The 14,390-nt window shown below is 39.3% G+C and overlaps 1 protein-coding gene across 3 annotated transcripts in view; it reads left to right on the plus strand.

Annotated features, from left to right (window-relative positions):
• The window catches only part of SYTL4 (synaptotagmin like 4), a 146,395-nt gene that overhangs the window by 129,216 nt on the left and 2,789 nt on the right, over positions 1-14,390 (plus strand). For all 3 annotated transcript variants that reach the window (XM_077144906.1, XM_077144907.1, XM_077144908.1), the window contains 11 exons: positions 1,501-1,602; positions 2,052-2,127; positions 3,179-3,269; positions 3,386-3,489; positions 4,456-4,545; positions 5,081-5,259; positions 5,557-5,659; positions 6,172-6,333; positions 10,336-10,444; positions 12,238-12,337; positions 13,078-13,286. In XM_077144906.1, the coding sequence (XP_077001021.1) occupies positions 1,501-1,602; positions 2,052-2,127; positions 3,179-3,269; positions 3,386-3,489; positions 4,456-4,545; positions 5,081-5,259; positions 5,557-5,659; positions 6,172-6,333; positions 10,336-10,444; positions 12,238-12,337; positions 13,078-13,286 (1,325 nt within the window). The remainder of the gene's footprint in view (positions 1-1,500; positions 1,603-2,051; positions 2,128-3,178; positions 3,270-3,385; positions 3,490-4,455; positions 4,546-5,080; positions 5,260-5,556; positions 5,660-6,171; positions 6,334-10,335; positions 10,445-12,237; positions 12,338-13,077; positions 13,287-14,390) is intronic.

Here is a 14,390-nt window from a genome sequence, read left to right on the forward strand (position 1 = left end):
AAATAATTACATATATGACATCCACTACCAAGAAATCAGGGTGCTTTGAGAGCTCATAGTTATGTTACTAATCCAGACTTAAGGTTGGGACATGGTCAGAGAAGTCTGGAGGAATTGAGGTACAGAGAATATGTCCCCTGAAGGTGATTTAGCCAGGTGAAGAAAAGTGACAACTGTGAGGAAAATATCCAAGGCAGAGAAAAGAGGGAAGAGGGAATGCTTTGGGACATTCAGGGAACCAAAAGAAGTTCATCTTTCTGGAATGTAAAATGTGAGGAGAGATGAAGGGTGAAAGCTGAGGCTGGAGAGGTAAGCAGGCACCAAATCATAAGGATTTTTTAGCATGGCAAAGGAGTTTGAGCTCAATCCCAAAAGCAGTTGGGAAGCATGGAAGAGTTTTTAAAGAATACTCAGATATTCTTTTCTTTTTTTTTTTAATAATTTTTTTATTTTATTTTTTTAAATACCAAAAAACACCAAACAAATGAAAACATTCCTATTTTGATCATTCCGTTCTACATATATAATCAGTAATTCACAGTATCATTACATAGTTGCATATTCGTCATCATGATCATTTCTTGGAATATTTGCATCTATTCAGAAAAAGAAATAAAACAAAAACAGAAAAAAATTTATATATACCATACCCCTTACCCCTCCCTTTCATTGATCACTAGCATTTCAAACTAAATTTATTTTCACATTTGTTCCCCCTATTGTTTATTTTTATTTCGTATGTTCTACTCATCTGTCGACAAGGTAGATAAAAGGAGCATCAGATACAAGGTTTTCACAATCACACAGTCACATTGTGACAGCTATTTCATTATTCAATCATCTTCAAGAAACATGGCTACTGGAACACAGCTCTACATTTTCAGGCAGTTCCCTCCAGCCTCTCCATTACATCTTGAATAACAAGATGATATCTACTTAATGCATAAGAATAACCTCCAGGATAACCTCTCAACTCTGTTCGGAATCTCTCAGCCATTGTCACTTTGTCTCATTTCACTCTTCCCCCTTTTGGTGGAGAAGATTTTCTCAATCCATTGATGCTGGGTCTCAGCTCATTCAGGAATATTTCTCAATCCCTGAGTTTCAGCTCAATCTAGGATTTCTGTCCCACATTGCCAGGAAGATCCACACCCCTGGGAGTCATGTCCCACGTAGACAGGGGGAGCGTGGTGAGACTGCTCGTCGTGTTGGCTGGAGAGAGAGGCCACATCTGAGCAACAAAAGAGGCTCTACTGGGGGTGACCCTTAGGCCTAAATTTTAAGTAGACTTGACCTATCCTTTGTGAGGTTAACTTTCATATGAACAAACCCCAAGTCTGGGGGCTCAGCCTATAGCTTTGGTTGTCCACACTGCTTGTGAGAGATATTATTTTAGAAAGATCAATCAGACTACAATTGTGAGTTGGTTGGAAGGAGGCCCAACTAGATGCAGGCAAGCCCTCTTCCTTTAAGTATTTGGCTCTTGGTTTTTATTCCTAGTGTGCCATCCGAAGTGCCAAAGCTGAAAAGTGATAAGAGTGTACTGGAGGCCGAGAGTGAGAGCCTGGATAGCTACACAGCTGACTCAGATAGCACCTCCAGGTGAGATTTCCCTTCATTCCCCAAACCCTCTGCTCAACCTCAGAATTTCCATTTTGTTCTCTAGCAACCATATGCAGCACTCCTATGCCTTCAGTGTTCCTGATTTCTGTCCTCAGAAAGTTGAACAAAATATTTTCTCCAAACTCGTTAAAAGTCTTTCAGTAGCACTTTGATTTGGGTCTAAGCACAGCTGCCTGGCTCCTGTACCTTGGAGGTGTTCTTCCTAGCTCAACAGCAATTGATGTTGCTGTCCCTTAGGAATGGAGGGTGTGTCTTAGTGTTTGTGTAAAGATGTTTATCTTACCTTTTGAATTCCCTCAGAGTAAATCAGATGTAAATTTACCTTTGGTAAAGAGTGACCTGGAACCAGTGGCTCTCCTTCCCTAGAACTTTTATTGCAAAGGAAGGGGAGGAGGTGATTAAGTTGTAACTTATTTATCTGCCTCTAGGGGAGACTCTCTGGATAAATCTGGCCTCTTTCCAGAATGGAAGAAGATATCTGCCCCCAAATCTCAAGTAGGAAAGGTAAGCTTAAATTTGTGGGTTTTTTCCTCTTTTCTTTTCCTTCCTTCTCTCCTCTTCCTTCCTTCTAAAATTTGATTTGGGATTTTTAACCAAGCACATTTCAATTCAGAATCATTTGGGAACATTTTCTAATGTTTTGGCTGAAATGTGAGAAAATAGGTTTTGTTCTACTTCCAATGCCTTTAATCTTTCCTTTTCATTTGATTCATACTTTAGTGAAAACTTGAGCCTTATTCTTAAGACTGCCTTTCCTTACCAGTCAAAGGCCGTGGATTCTTTTGCCCAATTCACTCAATAACCAATTCCTGAGACACTGGGGTTCAAAGAGAGAAAGGGTTTATTACTAGGCACGTAGTAGGAGAGCAGATAGCCTAGCAGCCCAAAATCTCTTCCTGAACTGCAGTAATTCAGATAGTTTGATTAGAGAAAAAGGTGGACAGGGTTTAGGATAATGAGCACAGTGGGCCCAGGTGATATAATTAGAGGTGATTTAATTATTGAGGATGCAAAGATTGATTACATGCTTAGTCACAGAATGTGTGTAAGAAAATGGCAGAATGAGGTAGGTATAAGTGACTTGTAGGTTTAAGTCTAAGCTACTGCGCATGTCAGGTGGGCCCATTTTGGTTAGATCCAGTCTTGGTTATCAAGTTTACTTTGAACTTGGGAGGGCTAGTTCTGGGCTGACCCAAGACACTTCATTAATAAACATTAGGGGCTGTCTTCAGTGATTACAAGACTCTAAAGTTTGAAAACTGGATAACTAGGTACAGATAAAGGTTAGTCACAAGGTTTTTACAATCACAGGGACAGAAAATAAGGGCTATACATTCATTATCAGAGATCAAGGCAGCTGGATTACAGTTTAGAGATTTCTAGGAATTCCCTCTGTCTACTTTAATATACCAGAAAGCAAAAAAAAGAATAACTATATAATGATTCAGTAATCATAATCATCCCATAAATTTTGATTTCTCAATTACAACTTACCCCCTCCCTGCCCCCTATCTACCCTACCCTTTTTCTCTTTCCTTGCCCTTTTCCTTCCTAGGAAACTCAGCCTGTGGGTCAAAATGTTGTATCTGTTGATGAAGGTGAAATGATATTCAAGAAGAACATCAGAAAAATCCTGAGGCCTTCAGGTAGCTGATTTCCCTCCATGGCCTTTTGGAATTGAAGTTCTGAGTACCCTTGATAGGTTCTTGGTATGGGACAAGAGCAGGACTCTATTGATTTAAGTTTTTGGTTTTCTACTCAGAACACACTAAATCTGTGATAGATCTTCGTCCGGAAGATGTGGGGCATGGAAGTGGCTTCTTGGGAGACAGGAGCAAATCTGTCCCAGGCCTAAGTGTGGATATGGTGAGTGCCCTTGAATTCTGCTTGGTCACTATATGTGTATAAGTCAGGTTCTCCAGAGAAACAGAACGAACAAGAAATATATATATTTATCTCCATCAACCTTGAGAGCTTTATTATAAAGAACTGTCTTTTGCAACCATGGGAACTGGCAAATCCAATCTCTATAGGACAGGCTGAAAGCTGGAAACTCTGATGAAGATGATGCTAACGTCCTTAGTTCAAATTCCTCAGAGGAAGCTTTTTGGAAATTCCAGCAAGAGACAATACTGAAGTTGAGGTATACATTCTTCTGACCTCTGAAATTCTCAGTTCTCACTTTTAGGACCTCCAACTGACTGGATGAGGAAACTAACCATATTGCTGAGGGCAATCGCCTTTGTTGATTCAATCAATTGATTATAGGTACAAATCCCATCTAAGAAATATCCTTACATTAACAAACAGGCCAGTACTTGACCAAAGAACTAAACAATATAACCTAGCCAAGTTGACACATGAAATTAACTTTAAAAATATGACATTTTATTTATCTAGAATTGGCTCTAGTACCTGATATTCTCATTCAACTTGTTTAATTCTTTAGGAAAAGACTGCAAGGATCTTGATTCTTCCAAATTTCTAAAATAAATCCACTTCCTGACTTGCTTAAAGAAAAGGACTGTCTTTTCTTTTTTATCTTTATTATATTTCTGGACATATTGTTAGATAAGAAGTTCTTTTGATTAAAATGTAAAGGGATAGCTGGATTGAGGCAGTTAAAGGAGAAAGAATTATAGTTCCTAGGACAAACATTGAATATTCTTATCTTATTCTTTTGAGATTTGAGAAAGATGGAATATAGTTTGGAATCCTGTCACAAGACATTTCAGAGCTTTGTAACAATTATGGTTCCTATTGAAGGAAGAATATTAGTCTTTGAACCTCTTCTCATTTTTATTAACTCTGAGTCTGTTTATTTTGTCCCAGGAAGAGGAAGAAGAAGAAGACATTGACCACCTGGTGAAGTTACATCGCCAGAAGCTAGCCAGAAGCAGCATGCGAAGTGGCTCCTCCATGGTAATTTATATTGGTGTACCAGGAAGGAAGAAAGACAGGACCTCCCTAGTGCAGAGTCAGGATCTGGAGAAATCATTCTAGTCACTCTTTCTATGGAAATGAGTTGCATTTTTCTGTTCCTATCCTTAGTTAAGACTTTAGTTGCTTAGTGCACATCTAGGTTTCTTCCTGAGCTCCCTTGTCCTGGAGAGTCTTACCTTAGGTAATTGGGGCAAGTGACATTTTTTATCGTAGCTTTGTGAATAGTAACCCATAACTTATGAAAAGAAAAGAAGCTAAGAGCCTAAGTTAGCAATGAGCTAGTTTATTAACCAATAATGGTGAGTATGCTACTTAGCTATCTCTTAAACTCTGAGTAAAGCGTTGTTGGTAGTACTGGCTTGCTGTAGGGGCTTTTGAAACTTTTGTTTTGTTTAGTGGCTAGGGTTTTATCATGAGAGACAATGCGAGCACTTTGGGAGGGAGAATATGCCTTCTGCAGACGTTTTTGGATGTTTTGGTTTTGTGTTTGTGTGTATGGATGTTTTATCTTCAGAGTACAATCGGCAGCATGATGAGCATCTATAGTGAAGCTGGTGATTTTGGGAACATCTTTGTGACTGGAAAGATTGCCTTTTCCTTGAAGTATGAGCAACAAACACAGACTCTGGTCATCCACGTGAAGGAGTGCCATGAGCTGGCCTATGCTGATGAAGCCAAGAAGCGCTCTAACCCGTGAGTGCTTCTGGAATGTGACTGATTCTTGCAATGAGAAATCAGACCCTGGTATCTGTCAGGGCACTCTTGAACTGAGGTTTTTACTTTCTGGGGGAAATGGGAGGTGTGATTGAGAGTGGTTAGGGGAGATCTGGGAAAGAGACCAGAATTGGGGAAAAGCAAGAACAGTATGTCTAAAAGGGCTTGAAGTGACACTTTCATTTTTTTTATGGTATATGTATATGGAGAACAAGAAAGTGAAGAACTGTTTTAAGAAAAGACAGAGAATTAGTCAAGATCCTCTCTGGTTTCCAGATATGTGAAGACTTATCTTCTGCCTGACAAGTCCCGCCAAGGAAAAAGAAAAACCAGCATCAAGCGGGACACCATCAGTCCACTGTATGATGAGTTCCTCAGGGTAAGTATCTAGGAATCCAAGGGGAGAAAAATTTGTTCTGTCTCATTTCCTAGCCTGTAGCTATTCCTCTGCAACATGACTAGTTGATGTAGGTTTCAGTGGGCCATAACTGTGTCTGGGGACACACTAAAGGCATTTGTTTACATCCTGACTTCCCAGAGAAGAGAACAAAGGTGATCTGGGCTTTCTTACATTGTTGTGAAGCTGAAGTTTCATGTAGTCACAAAATCATTTTAAAAGGTCATTTGTGATAGTACCCTTGATAGTTCTTTTTGCATGTTTCAATGTTCTCTCAACCATTCAAGGAAAAACTATTAATTTTCCAGGTCTTCCCATGGAATATGGTAGGTTTTGTGAAATATGGTAAGTTGAAGCTGTGAGTGGTTAGGGACAAAAGTAATTTGGTATTCATAACTCTGGGCTTTGGATATGGTTGCTAATGTCTTGGACTAATTCTTTTCTGAGGAAATAACACTAACTAATCATCTTGGACTTCTCCTTTCCCTTCACAGTATGAGATCCCAGAATCTCTCCTGGCCCAGAGGACCTTGCAGTTCTCAGTTTGGCATCATGGTCGTTTTGGCAGAAACATTTTCCTGGGAGAGGCAGAAGTCCAGATGGATTCCTGGAAACTTGATAAGAAACTGGATCATTGCCTCCCTTTACATGGAAAGGTAGTCTGCATTAACTCTTTTTACACAGATTAGATCTGAGGTAGAATTGTCTGTAATGACGTTTGCTGTTATGTGTTGGTAGCATCTTGAACGTAATCTTCTGTATAGCTGTAGCACAACCTGCTGGGTTTTCTGGGTTTGACAATAATTTCAAATGCACTTGTATGTCACGCTTGAGTAAATCTCTTCTGTGTAGGTCAGGCAAAGTATGAAGCCATGGTTTTGCTTTGAATAGTCTTTCATATGCGTGCAGAGCTTTGCCTCCTGACCTTCCAGAGTCTGGACATTTCCTAACATTCTAACTTGCTAAATTCAGGATGTATCCTAATCTGTACCCCTTTTCCAAGCTAACCTTTTCACTAAAGAAGTGGGAAGTAAGGCAATTCATGGTGCTTCAATTGCTGTTTTCTGCTCTTGGTCATACAGGCCAGAGATAATTTTACTTTGGAGATCAATTCAGGTGAGAGTTTGACAGTGTTGCATAACAATGATGGGATTTGCATGCAGACCTAGATTTGAATCTGGTTTTGTTACTTACCAAAGTAACAAATGTTAGGTAAGTCACCTAATTTATAAAATAACTCAGACAAGTCATTTAACCTCTGTGAGCCTTAGTTTTTTTATCTTATAAGGTGGAGATAATAATACTATACCTCTTTTCACGGGATTGTATACAAAATACTGATCAACACTTGGCATATAATAAATAGTCAGTGGATTACTGTCATTCTGGTTAAGATGAAATTCCTGAAGTCAGGACTTGGTCGGGAACTTTTTGATTATCAGAACCTTACAATGACAAGGTCCTTCTTTAAAATTTTTTTACACCAACATTTAAAATGATAAAAATAGTACGTGGTGCATAGATTATTTTTGATAAGATGTACGAGACACTAGTAATGGTGGCTGCCTCTAGGAAGGGGGTTTGAGGGCGAAGAGATTTAGTTTTCTCTACATCCCCTTACATACTGTTTGATCTTTTTACCATGTCTGTTTGTATTGTTCTTTAAGAAAACTAAGAATAAAAGGATTATTTACACATAGTTCAGAATGAAAGCCACATAAAAATGTAGAAAAAGAAAAATAAGTTCCAATTCCTACTGTTAATAACTATTTGGGTATCCTTCTAGAAATTCTGTATTAAGCCCCATGCATATTCATCTGTGTAATTACACACTTTACCCTTTTTTACACAAATGTGGTCATATGAATCACATTTTCTACATTTCTTGATTTTTTTCATCTAACTATATACTATTTATCACATGCATCCTTCTATGCCATCACTTACAGATTTATCTCATTGTTTTAATTGCTCATTGAATTAATCTCATTGTTTAATTTAATAGTATTTCTTTATGTGTCTATATTATAATTTATTTACCATCCCCCCCACTCATGGGCATTTAGTTTGCTTACTGTTTTGCTGTTAAAACTATACTGTTGGGCGGGCCATGGTGGCTCAGTGGCAGAGTTCTCACCTGCCATGCCAGAGACCTGGGTTGGATTCCCGGTGCCTGCCCATGTAATAAAAAAAAAAAAAAAAAAAAAAAAAAAAAGCTATATTGTAATATATCTTGGCCTTCTTTTGTGAATGTAACTGTAGGAGAAATCCTTGGTGGTGGAATTGCTGAATGAAAGGAAATATACTTTTGATCTTTTGATAGCTGCCACCCTGCAAAAAAATAGTGATAACATTAAGTCTGTCCCTTTAAATATTAATGAAAACAGGAAAGTAATTATCACCAAACTGTAATATGCATTAGAAATTTAGAATTTAGAATTTCTTAAGCATTTGGCACACAAGTCATTCTTTCAAGAGCCTAGAATAGTAAAAATGATATTGGAAATGTCACTGCAAGCCATCAAGAACTACTGACAATAAAAATATCTTAGTGAAAAAATTGCATTAAAATGGAAGTATTTGCTCTTTGCAAATATTTTGAGTCAGAACAAAAATATACCAGTTACCAGCTGATGTTAAGCTTCAATTTTAAAGAGTACTCAACCAAAGTTTACAATCTAGAAATTATGTGGACATTTTATACATAAGCAAAAAGACCATTTCAATATCACACACCAGCATTAGCTGAAAATATTCTACATTCACTTTCCTTTTTTGCCCTAGTAATCCACTTGCTCCCCTTCAGTTCTCTGTTCCTAGCATCCACCTCCCTATTCTTTTCTATCTGTCCTTTACACTAAACGATGTGCATTCTGGGTATGTGGTGCATTTCTCCAAACCTATGGGGATTGTGCTTTCCTAGCATCAGTATGCTCAGAGGTGAGAACCTACATCAGAGCCCCAGTGAATGCAGGCAAATGAAAGGGCATATCTGGTCTGTACCAGCTCATGATCCAGATGCAAAAGCATAAAGAGAATATAGTCTTGCAAGGAGAGCCAATAGAGTGAAACAATTCTCCCAACCAAAGCCAAAGATGATGGGCCACTTGCTGCTTATAATAGACATTCATTCATTCACTCATGCATTCGTTCAGGAAATATTTGTGGAGCACTTACTGTGTGCTGAGACTTTGCCAAGTGTTGGACATACTAGGATGAACAAAATTAGGCTTGATCCCTGACCTTATGACACTTATAGTCTAGTAGTATGGATAGTCATTAATAAAACAGTAAAATAAATGTAAAATTTAAAATTGTGGCATATTCAAATCCTTATAACAGAGTTCCACCCATCCCTCAAATTTTTCCAAGCCCTCTTTTGAAAACTATTTTTTATCTTTAAAAAACATACAAGTTGGGTGGGCCACGGCGGCTCAGCAGGCAAGAATGCTCGCCTGCTATGCCAGAGGACTGGGGTTCGGTTCCTGGCGCCTGCCCACGTAAAAAAAAAAAAAAAACATACAAGTAGGGTGGGGCAATGGTGGCTCAGTGGCAGAATTCTCACCTGCCATGCTGGAGACCCAGGTTTGATTCCCGGAGACTGCCCTTGCCAAAAAAACAAAACAAAACATACAAGTAATACGTGCTATTCTCATTTTAGCAAGACACTATAGATGTATATAGAGTAAACAGCGGAAACCTTCTTTCCTTTTCCAGTTCTGCTCCCCTCCCTAGAATAAACAAGTATTAAGTTTGTCTGTATCCTTCCATTTTTTTTTCTAGTCAGTGTAGTATGTAATGATTAAAAACATAGACTCTAGGACCAGTCTACCTAAATTCGAATCCTGACTGCTAGTTACTGTGTGACCTTGGGCAAGTTACTTGATGTCTGTTCTTCTGTTTCATAATCTGTTAGATGGGGATAATAGTACTTTTCTCACAGGCACTATCTTGAGGATTAGGTAAAATGTTATATCTAAAGTACTTATAACAATATCTAGCATATAATAAGTGCTATATAAGTGATAATGATAATCATTATTTACATATATGTAAATCCAAGTTCACACACTTACAGATATGGGTATATTTTAATATAAATGGGATACATTTTCTGCTTCTTGCCTTGTTGACTTAACAAGATCTTGTATATCTTTCCATGTCAGCATGTACTGATTCACTCCATTCTGTCTGATGACTGTGTGCCATATGCCATATGAGGGCATTACAATCACTCATTTAACTCTTCCTGCATTGATTGACATTTAGGTTGTTTCCATTTTTTTTTTTGGCTATTACTAACCATGCTGGCAGCAGGTTTCTTCACCATGGTGTCAGCCCTTTGTGAGTTTGTATCAGTCCTTTGTGAGTTTGTACAACCTTAGAAAGGATTGGGAATCTAGTAACTGTATCCGCAAAGTAGCACAGACTGTGTATTGCAGAAGACACTTTATTGGTCCTCCTGCATTTCCTTCTAAAAAATCTGCCTTAGGAACATGTGGCTGCCATTGCTTAGGGTTCCTGGATTGTATTCAGTGTGTTGAAGGATCATATGTGTGAAGCTCTCCTTGGAGGGTAATTTGAGAATCTCTTCAGGGAGTAGTCCCAGTAATTCCTGAGAAGCCCAGCTTGACCTGTTGGGTATCCCTGTGTTTCAGATCAGTGCCGAGTCCTTGACTGGCTTGCCATCACACAAAGGCGAGTTGGTGGTTTCATTGAAATACATCCCAGCCTCCAAACTTCCTATTGGAGGTGACCGGAAAAAGAGTGAGTTTTCTTTGGGACCCTGAATTTAGTGCTTAATCTACTGCATAGAATCTGTGTGTAAGGCTGGTGCTGGCTAATGTTAGAGAGACCACATTGAGATGGACCCTGGATCTCCTAGGGAAGATTCCTTCACTAAGGAAGCCTTTTCTCTTTTCTGCATTTTTCAACCAGAAGGGTTGGCAGTCTTTTTTTCCCCTATTAGACTAATTTGGTCTTTGTCCAGTTATGGCAAGCTTCTAAGAGAGCAGAAGAAAACAGAAACTATGGGGCTGAGAAAGGGTGGTTGGAAGGGATGGTAAAATATGAGGGATGGGAAGGTGAAGAATGGGGAAGAGTCAATCAACATAGCAGGCCCTGTGCTAGTGGCTATGGCTGTGCAGATGAATAAGTAATTATATTTGCCTCTATTGGAAGAGCTTAGTTTAGCAAGAGAGACAGTCATATGCTACAAGAGTAATGAATTTTGTCTGGTAGCATTTGGGAGACTTTTAAAGAGGAAGTAATGTTGAAACCAGACCTTGGTTAAGATTTTACCAGAAGAAAAGGAGAAAGATGGGGTGGAGAAGGGCATTTCTGGAATAGAGGATAGGACAAGCAAAGATTTTCAACAGATGTGGTAAATGTGAGGTTGTATGTGACTGGGGGAGTGGTGCCCTTATTTCACTGGGGCAGGGGTTATGGTGTATATATATATATATATATATATAACTTGAGCCTGACTGAAAAGGGTCTTGAATGTACTGGTAAGAATGTAACTTGATCTGTTGACAATAGGAAGCCAAAGAAGTTCTTAAAAATATACCTCCAGCAGGGTCTAATCTAGAAGACTTGGGGTCAGTGAGAACCCAAGGAGGGTGTGTAGAATGACTTGAAGAGGTAGGAAAGGATAAACCATTGGGAACAGCAACATTTAAAGGATGAAGAGAGGCAGAAAAGGCCGTGAGGTATAAGGTTATCAGGAGAGAGAAATGCTAAGAGAAAGCTTCAAGAAGAAGGGGACAGGGATTGACAATTGAAATACTCAGTCCAGATGAGGACTGAGAAGACATTGCTCGTTGGCATTGCATTTTCAGTGGATTCATGGAGGCAGAAACCAGATTGTATTTGGGACTAGGCTGAGTGAATGAGGCAAAGAAGTAGAGGTGGTGAGTGTGGACTTTTGTTTTTTAGGATGCTTGGTGGTAAAAGAAAGGAGAGACGTGGAGAATAGCTTGAAAAGGAGATAAAGATGAAGGGAGACTTTTTTTAAAAGGATTTTTTTAAAGAAGAGGTGAGATTAGATTAACATATATTTAGACTGAGGAACAGGGAGAGGTGGAGAAAGAGATAGTAAGAATGGGGTTGCGTATTGAATTGATGAAGCCTAATCCTTTGAAGTGGGGATGGAATCTAGAACACAAGTAGAAGAGTTCCCTCTTTTTAAATCATTCAATGAATATTGGGCAATTTTATTTCTCTAAATCTTAATTTGCTCATCTATAAAATGAGGACAATAATAGTACCTATCTCATAGGGATGTTTTGAGAATTAAATACTTAGCCCAGAACCTGGCCCATAGTCAGTGTTCAGTAAGCATCTCTTGTTACTGTTGTTATTAATTGAGTGCCTATTCTTTACTGTCAGGCATTGTGCTAGGTATTGAGAATACAAGTCAGATATGGTTTCAGTTGTCACGGAGCGTGCTGTCTTCCTCTGAAGACAGCAAGAGGAAGGAAAGGAAATGCTGTGTAGATAAAGCTCAAGATTAATCTGGAGGTGCAGGGCTTATTTGCTATGGCTGACATCCCTTACAGGCAAAGGTGGGGAAGGGGGAGAACTCCAGGTGTGGATCAAAGAAGCCAAGAACCTGACGGCTGCCAAATCAGGAGGGACTTCAGACAGCTTTGTCAAGGGGTGAGTTCCTGGACTAGCCACCAAATTTCAGGAAAAGATCACTAAGAAAGAATTTAACCTTTCTCTGGGGTTATTATCTTTGTGTGTCCTACCATCCCCAGCAACCAACTTTGTTCCTGAAATTAGGTAATGGCAAAACTTCCACGACCGCCTTATGTTGTACCTAGCTCAGTTTGGAACAGGATGTGTGTTAATTTCCAATGAGAAGGTGGTAGACAGATAGGTTCTGAGTTTTCCTTTGGAATAGGCTTATGCTCTTAATTAATCCTGGGTAAAAATCTGTGTCCCCTGCATGACTAAGTTTGAGAACTCAGGGCTTTTGTTCCCCATAATTTTAAAGCAATGCCATCTTTCTCCAAATTATAGATCACCTGACTAACGTTCTCTTGCAATTCATGTTTGGCTAAGCCTAGAGTTATTATTACTAGTTTTATTTAAAGAGGATTTTCCCCATTAGAAATGGAACCAAATATCTAAAACTCATTTTTAGTGGTTCATAGACAATAGCTCACTAATAACATTATATTGATTTTCTCTCCAAATTAAAGGAATTGAATCAGATGAATGATCTAGTGGAGGTGGTAGGAACTCTGTTTCAGCAGATTCCAAAGGAGGGTTATGAGCACTAAGAGCTTTGTTGACTCACCTTCCTAGGCTAGGCCTGTGGTCAGGGAAAGGGGAACTGATACAGATATTGCCAGCTTTGAGTGGGTTGTTGATTACTCCCCACCTTCTGCCAGATACCTCCTTCCCATGAGGAACAAGGCCAGTAAGCGTAAAACTCCTGTGATGAAGAAGACCCTGAATCCCCACTACAACCATACATTTGTCTACAACGGTGTGAGGCTGGAAGATCTACAACACATGTGCCTGGAACTGACTGTGTGGGACCGGGAGCCACTTGCCAGCAATGACTTCCTGGGAGGGGTCAGACTGGGTGTTGGCACTGGTGAGAGCCTCTCCCTCATCATAACTTGTCTTAAAGGTGTCTTGTTTATTTTGCTTCTAGTACACCCCTCCCCTTCAAAGCCCCTCTCCAGATAGAGTTATCTTCTTTCCTTTGAGCTAGCAGTCACAAATATTTATCAAGTGCCTACTATGTGCCAGGCATAGGGTACAGCTAAATCTGACCCTGATTGCCAGGAACTATAGCACCTTCTCATCAAAAAAAAAGAATGTACAAACCTTCATGTATCTGTAACTATAATCTCCATTTTCCATCTGGTTATAATGCAAGAAGTTTTCTTGCTATCAAAGGCCAAGCTTTTTCTGAGACCTCTGCATTGTATCCTCACCTTCTCAATGACCTCACTTCTGTAATCATCTCCTATCTTGTATGAGCTGTTTCTTCCTCCTCTACCAGAGTTGAATGCAAATATGCTCTGGTATTTCCATCTTTAACAAACAAAAATAAACCTTCCCTTGACCCCATACTCCACCCTCTAATGTCTGAAAAAGAATTGTCTCCACTTCCTTGCTTTACTTCCTGACTTCTCCTTTAGTTTTCAGTCCACTGCTATCTGGCTTCTGTCCCATTATTCCACTGGGCAATTCCTTATGCCAAGTTTTTCAGTAAACTCCATACTGCCATTCCCAAGGACAGTTTTGTTCTCCTCTTACTAAATTTTCAGCACTATTTAATGTAGCTGTTCATCCCCTTTTTCTTGAAATACTTAGCGTCTATTCACACTACATTCTTTTGATTATCTGTTAACTAGCTGCTCACCCCTTTTCAGTTTTCTTTGTGGACTCTTCATTCTGTACCCACCCTCTAAATGTTGCTACTTCTCAAGGCTTAGCCTTGGATCCTCTTTTCTTACTCAGCACTATCTGTAGTCTCATGGCCTTAAATACTACTTGTATGTTAATAACTCCCACATCTAGAGCTCCAGCCATGTTTCCCTCCTGAGTGCTGGAATTATGTATCAAACTAGTTAGTGATATTTTGATCTGATGTCTAAAAGTATCTCTGACCTAGCACATCTGTAACTAAATTCTTGGTTCTTCTTCCAAGTCTGTTTACCTTCCTTGCCATCCCTCCATCTAACAATAT

The sequence above is a fragment of the Tamandua tetradactyla genome, chromosome X (genome assembly GCF_023851605.1).
Source record: "Tamandua tetradactyla isolate mTamTet1 chromosome X, mTamTet1.pri, whole genome shotgun sequence".
NCBI classification, from domain to species: domain Eukaryota; kingdom Metazoa; phylum Chordata; class Mammalia; order Pilosa; family Myrmecophagidae; genus Tamandua; species Tamandua tetradactyla.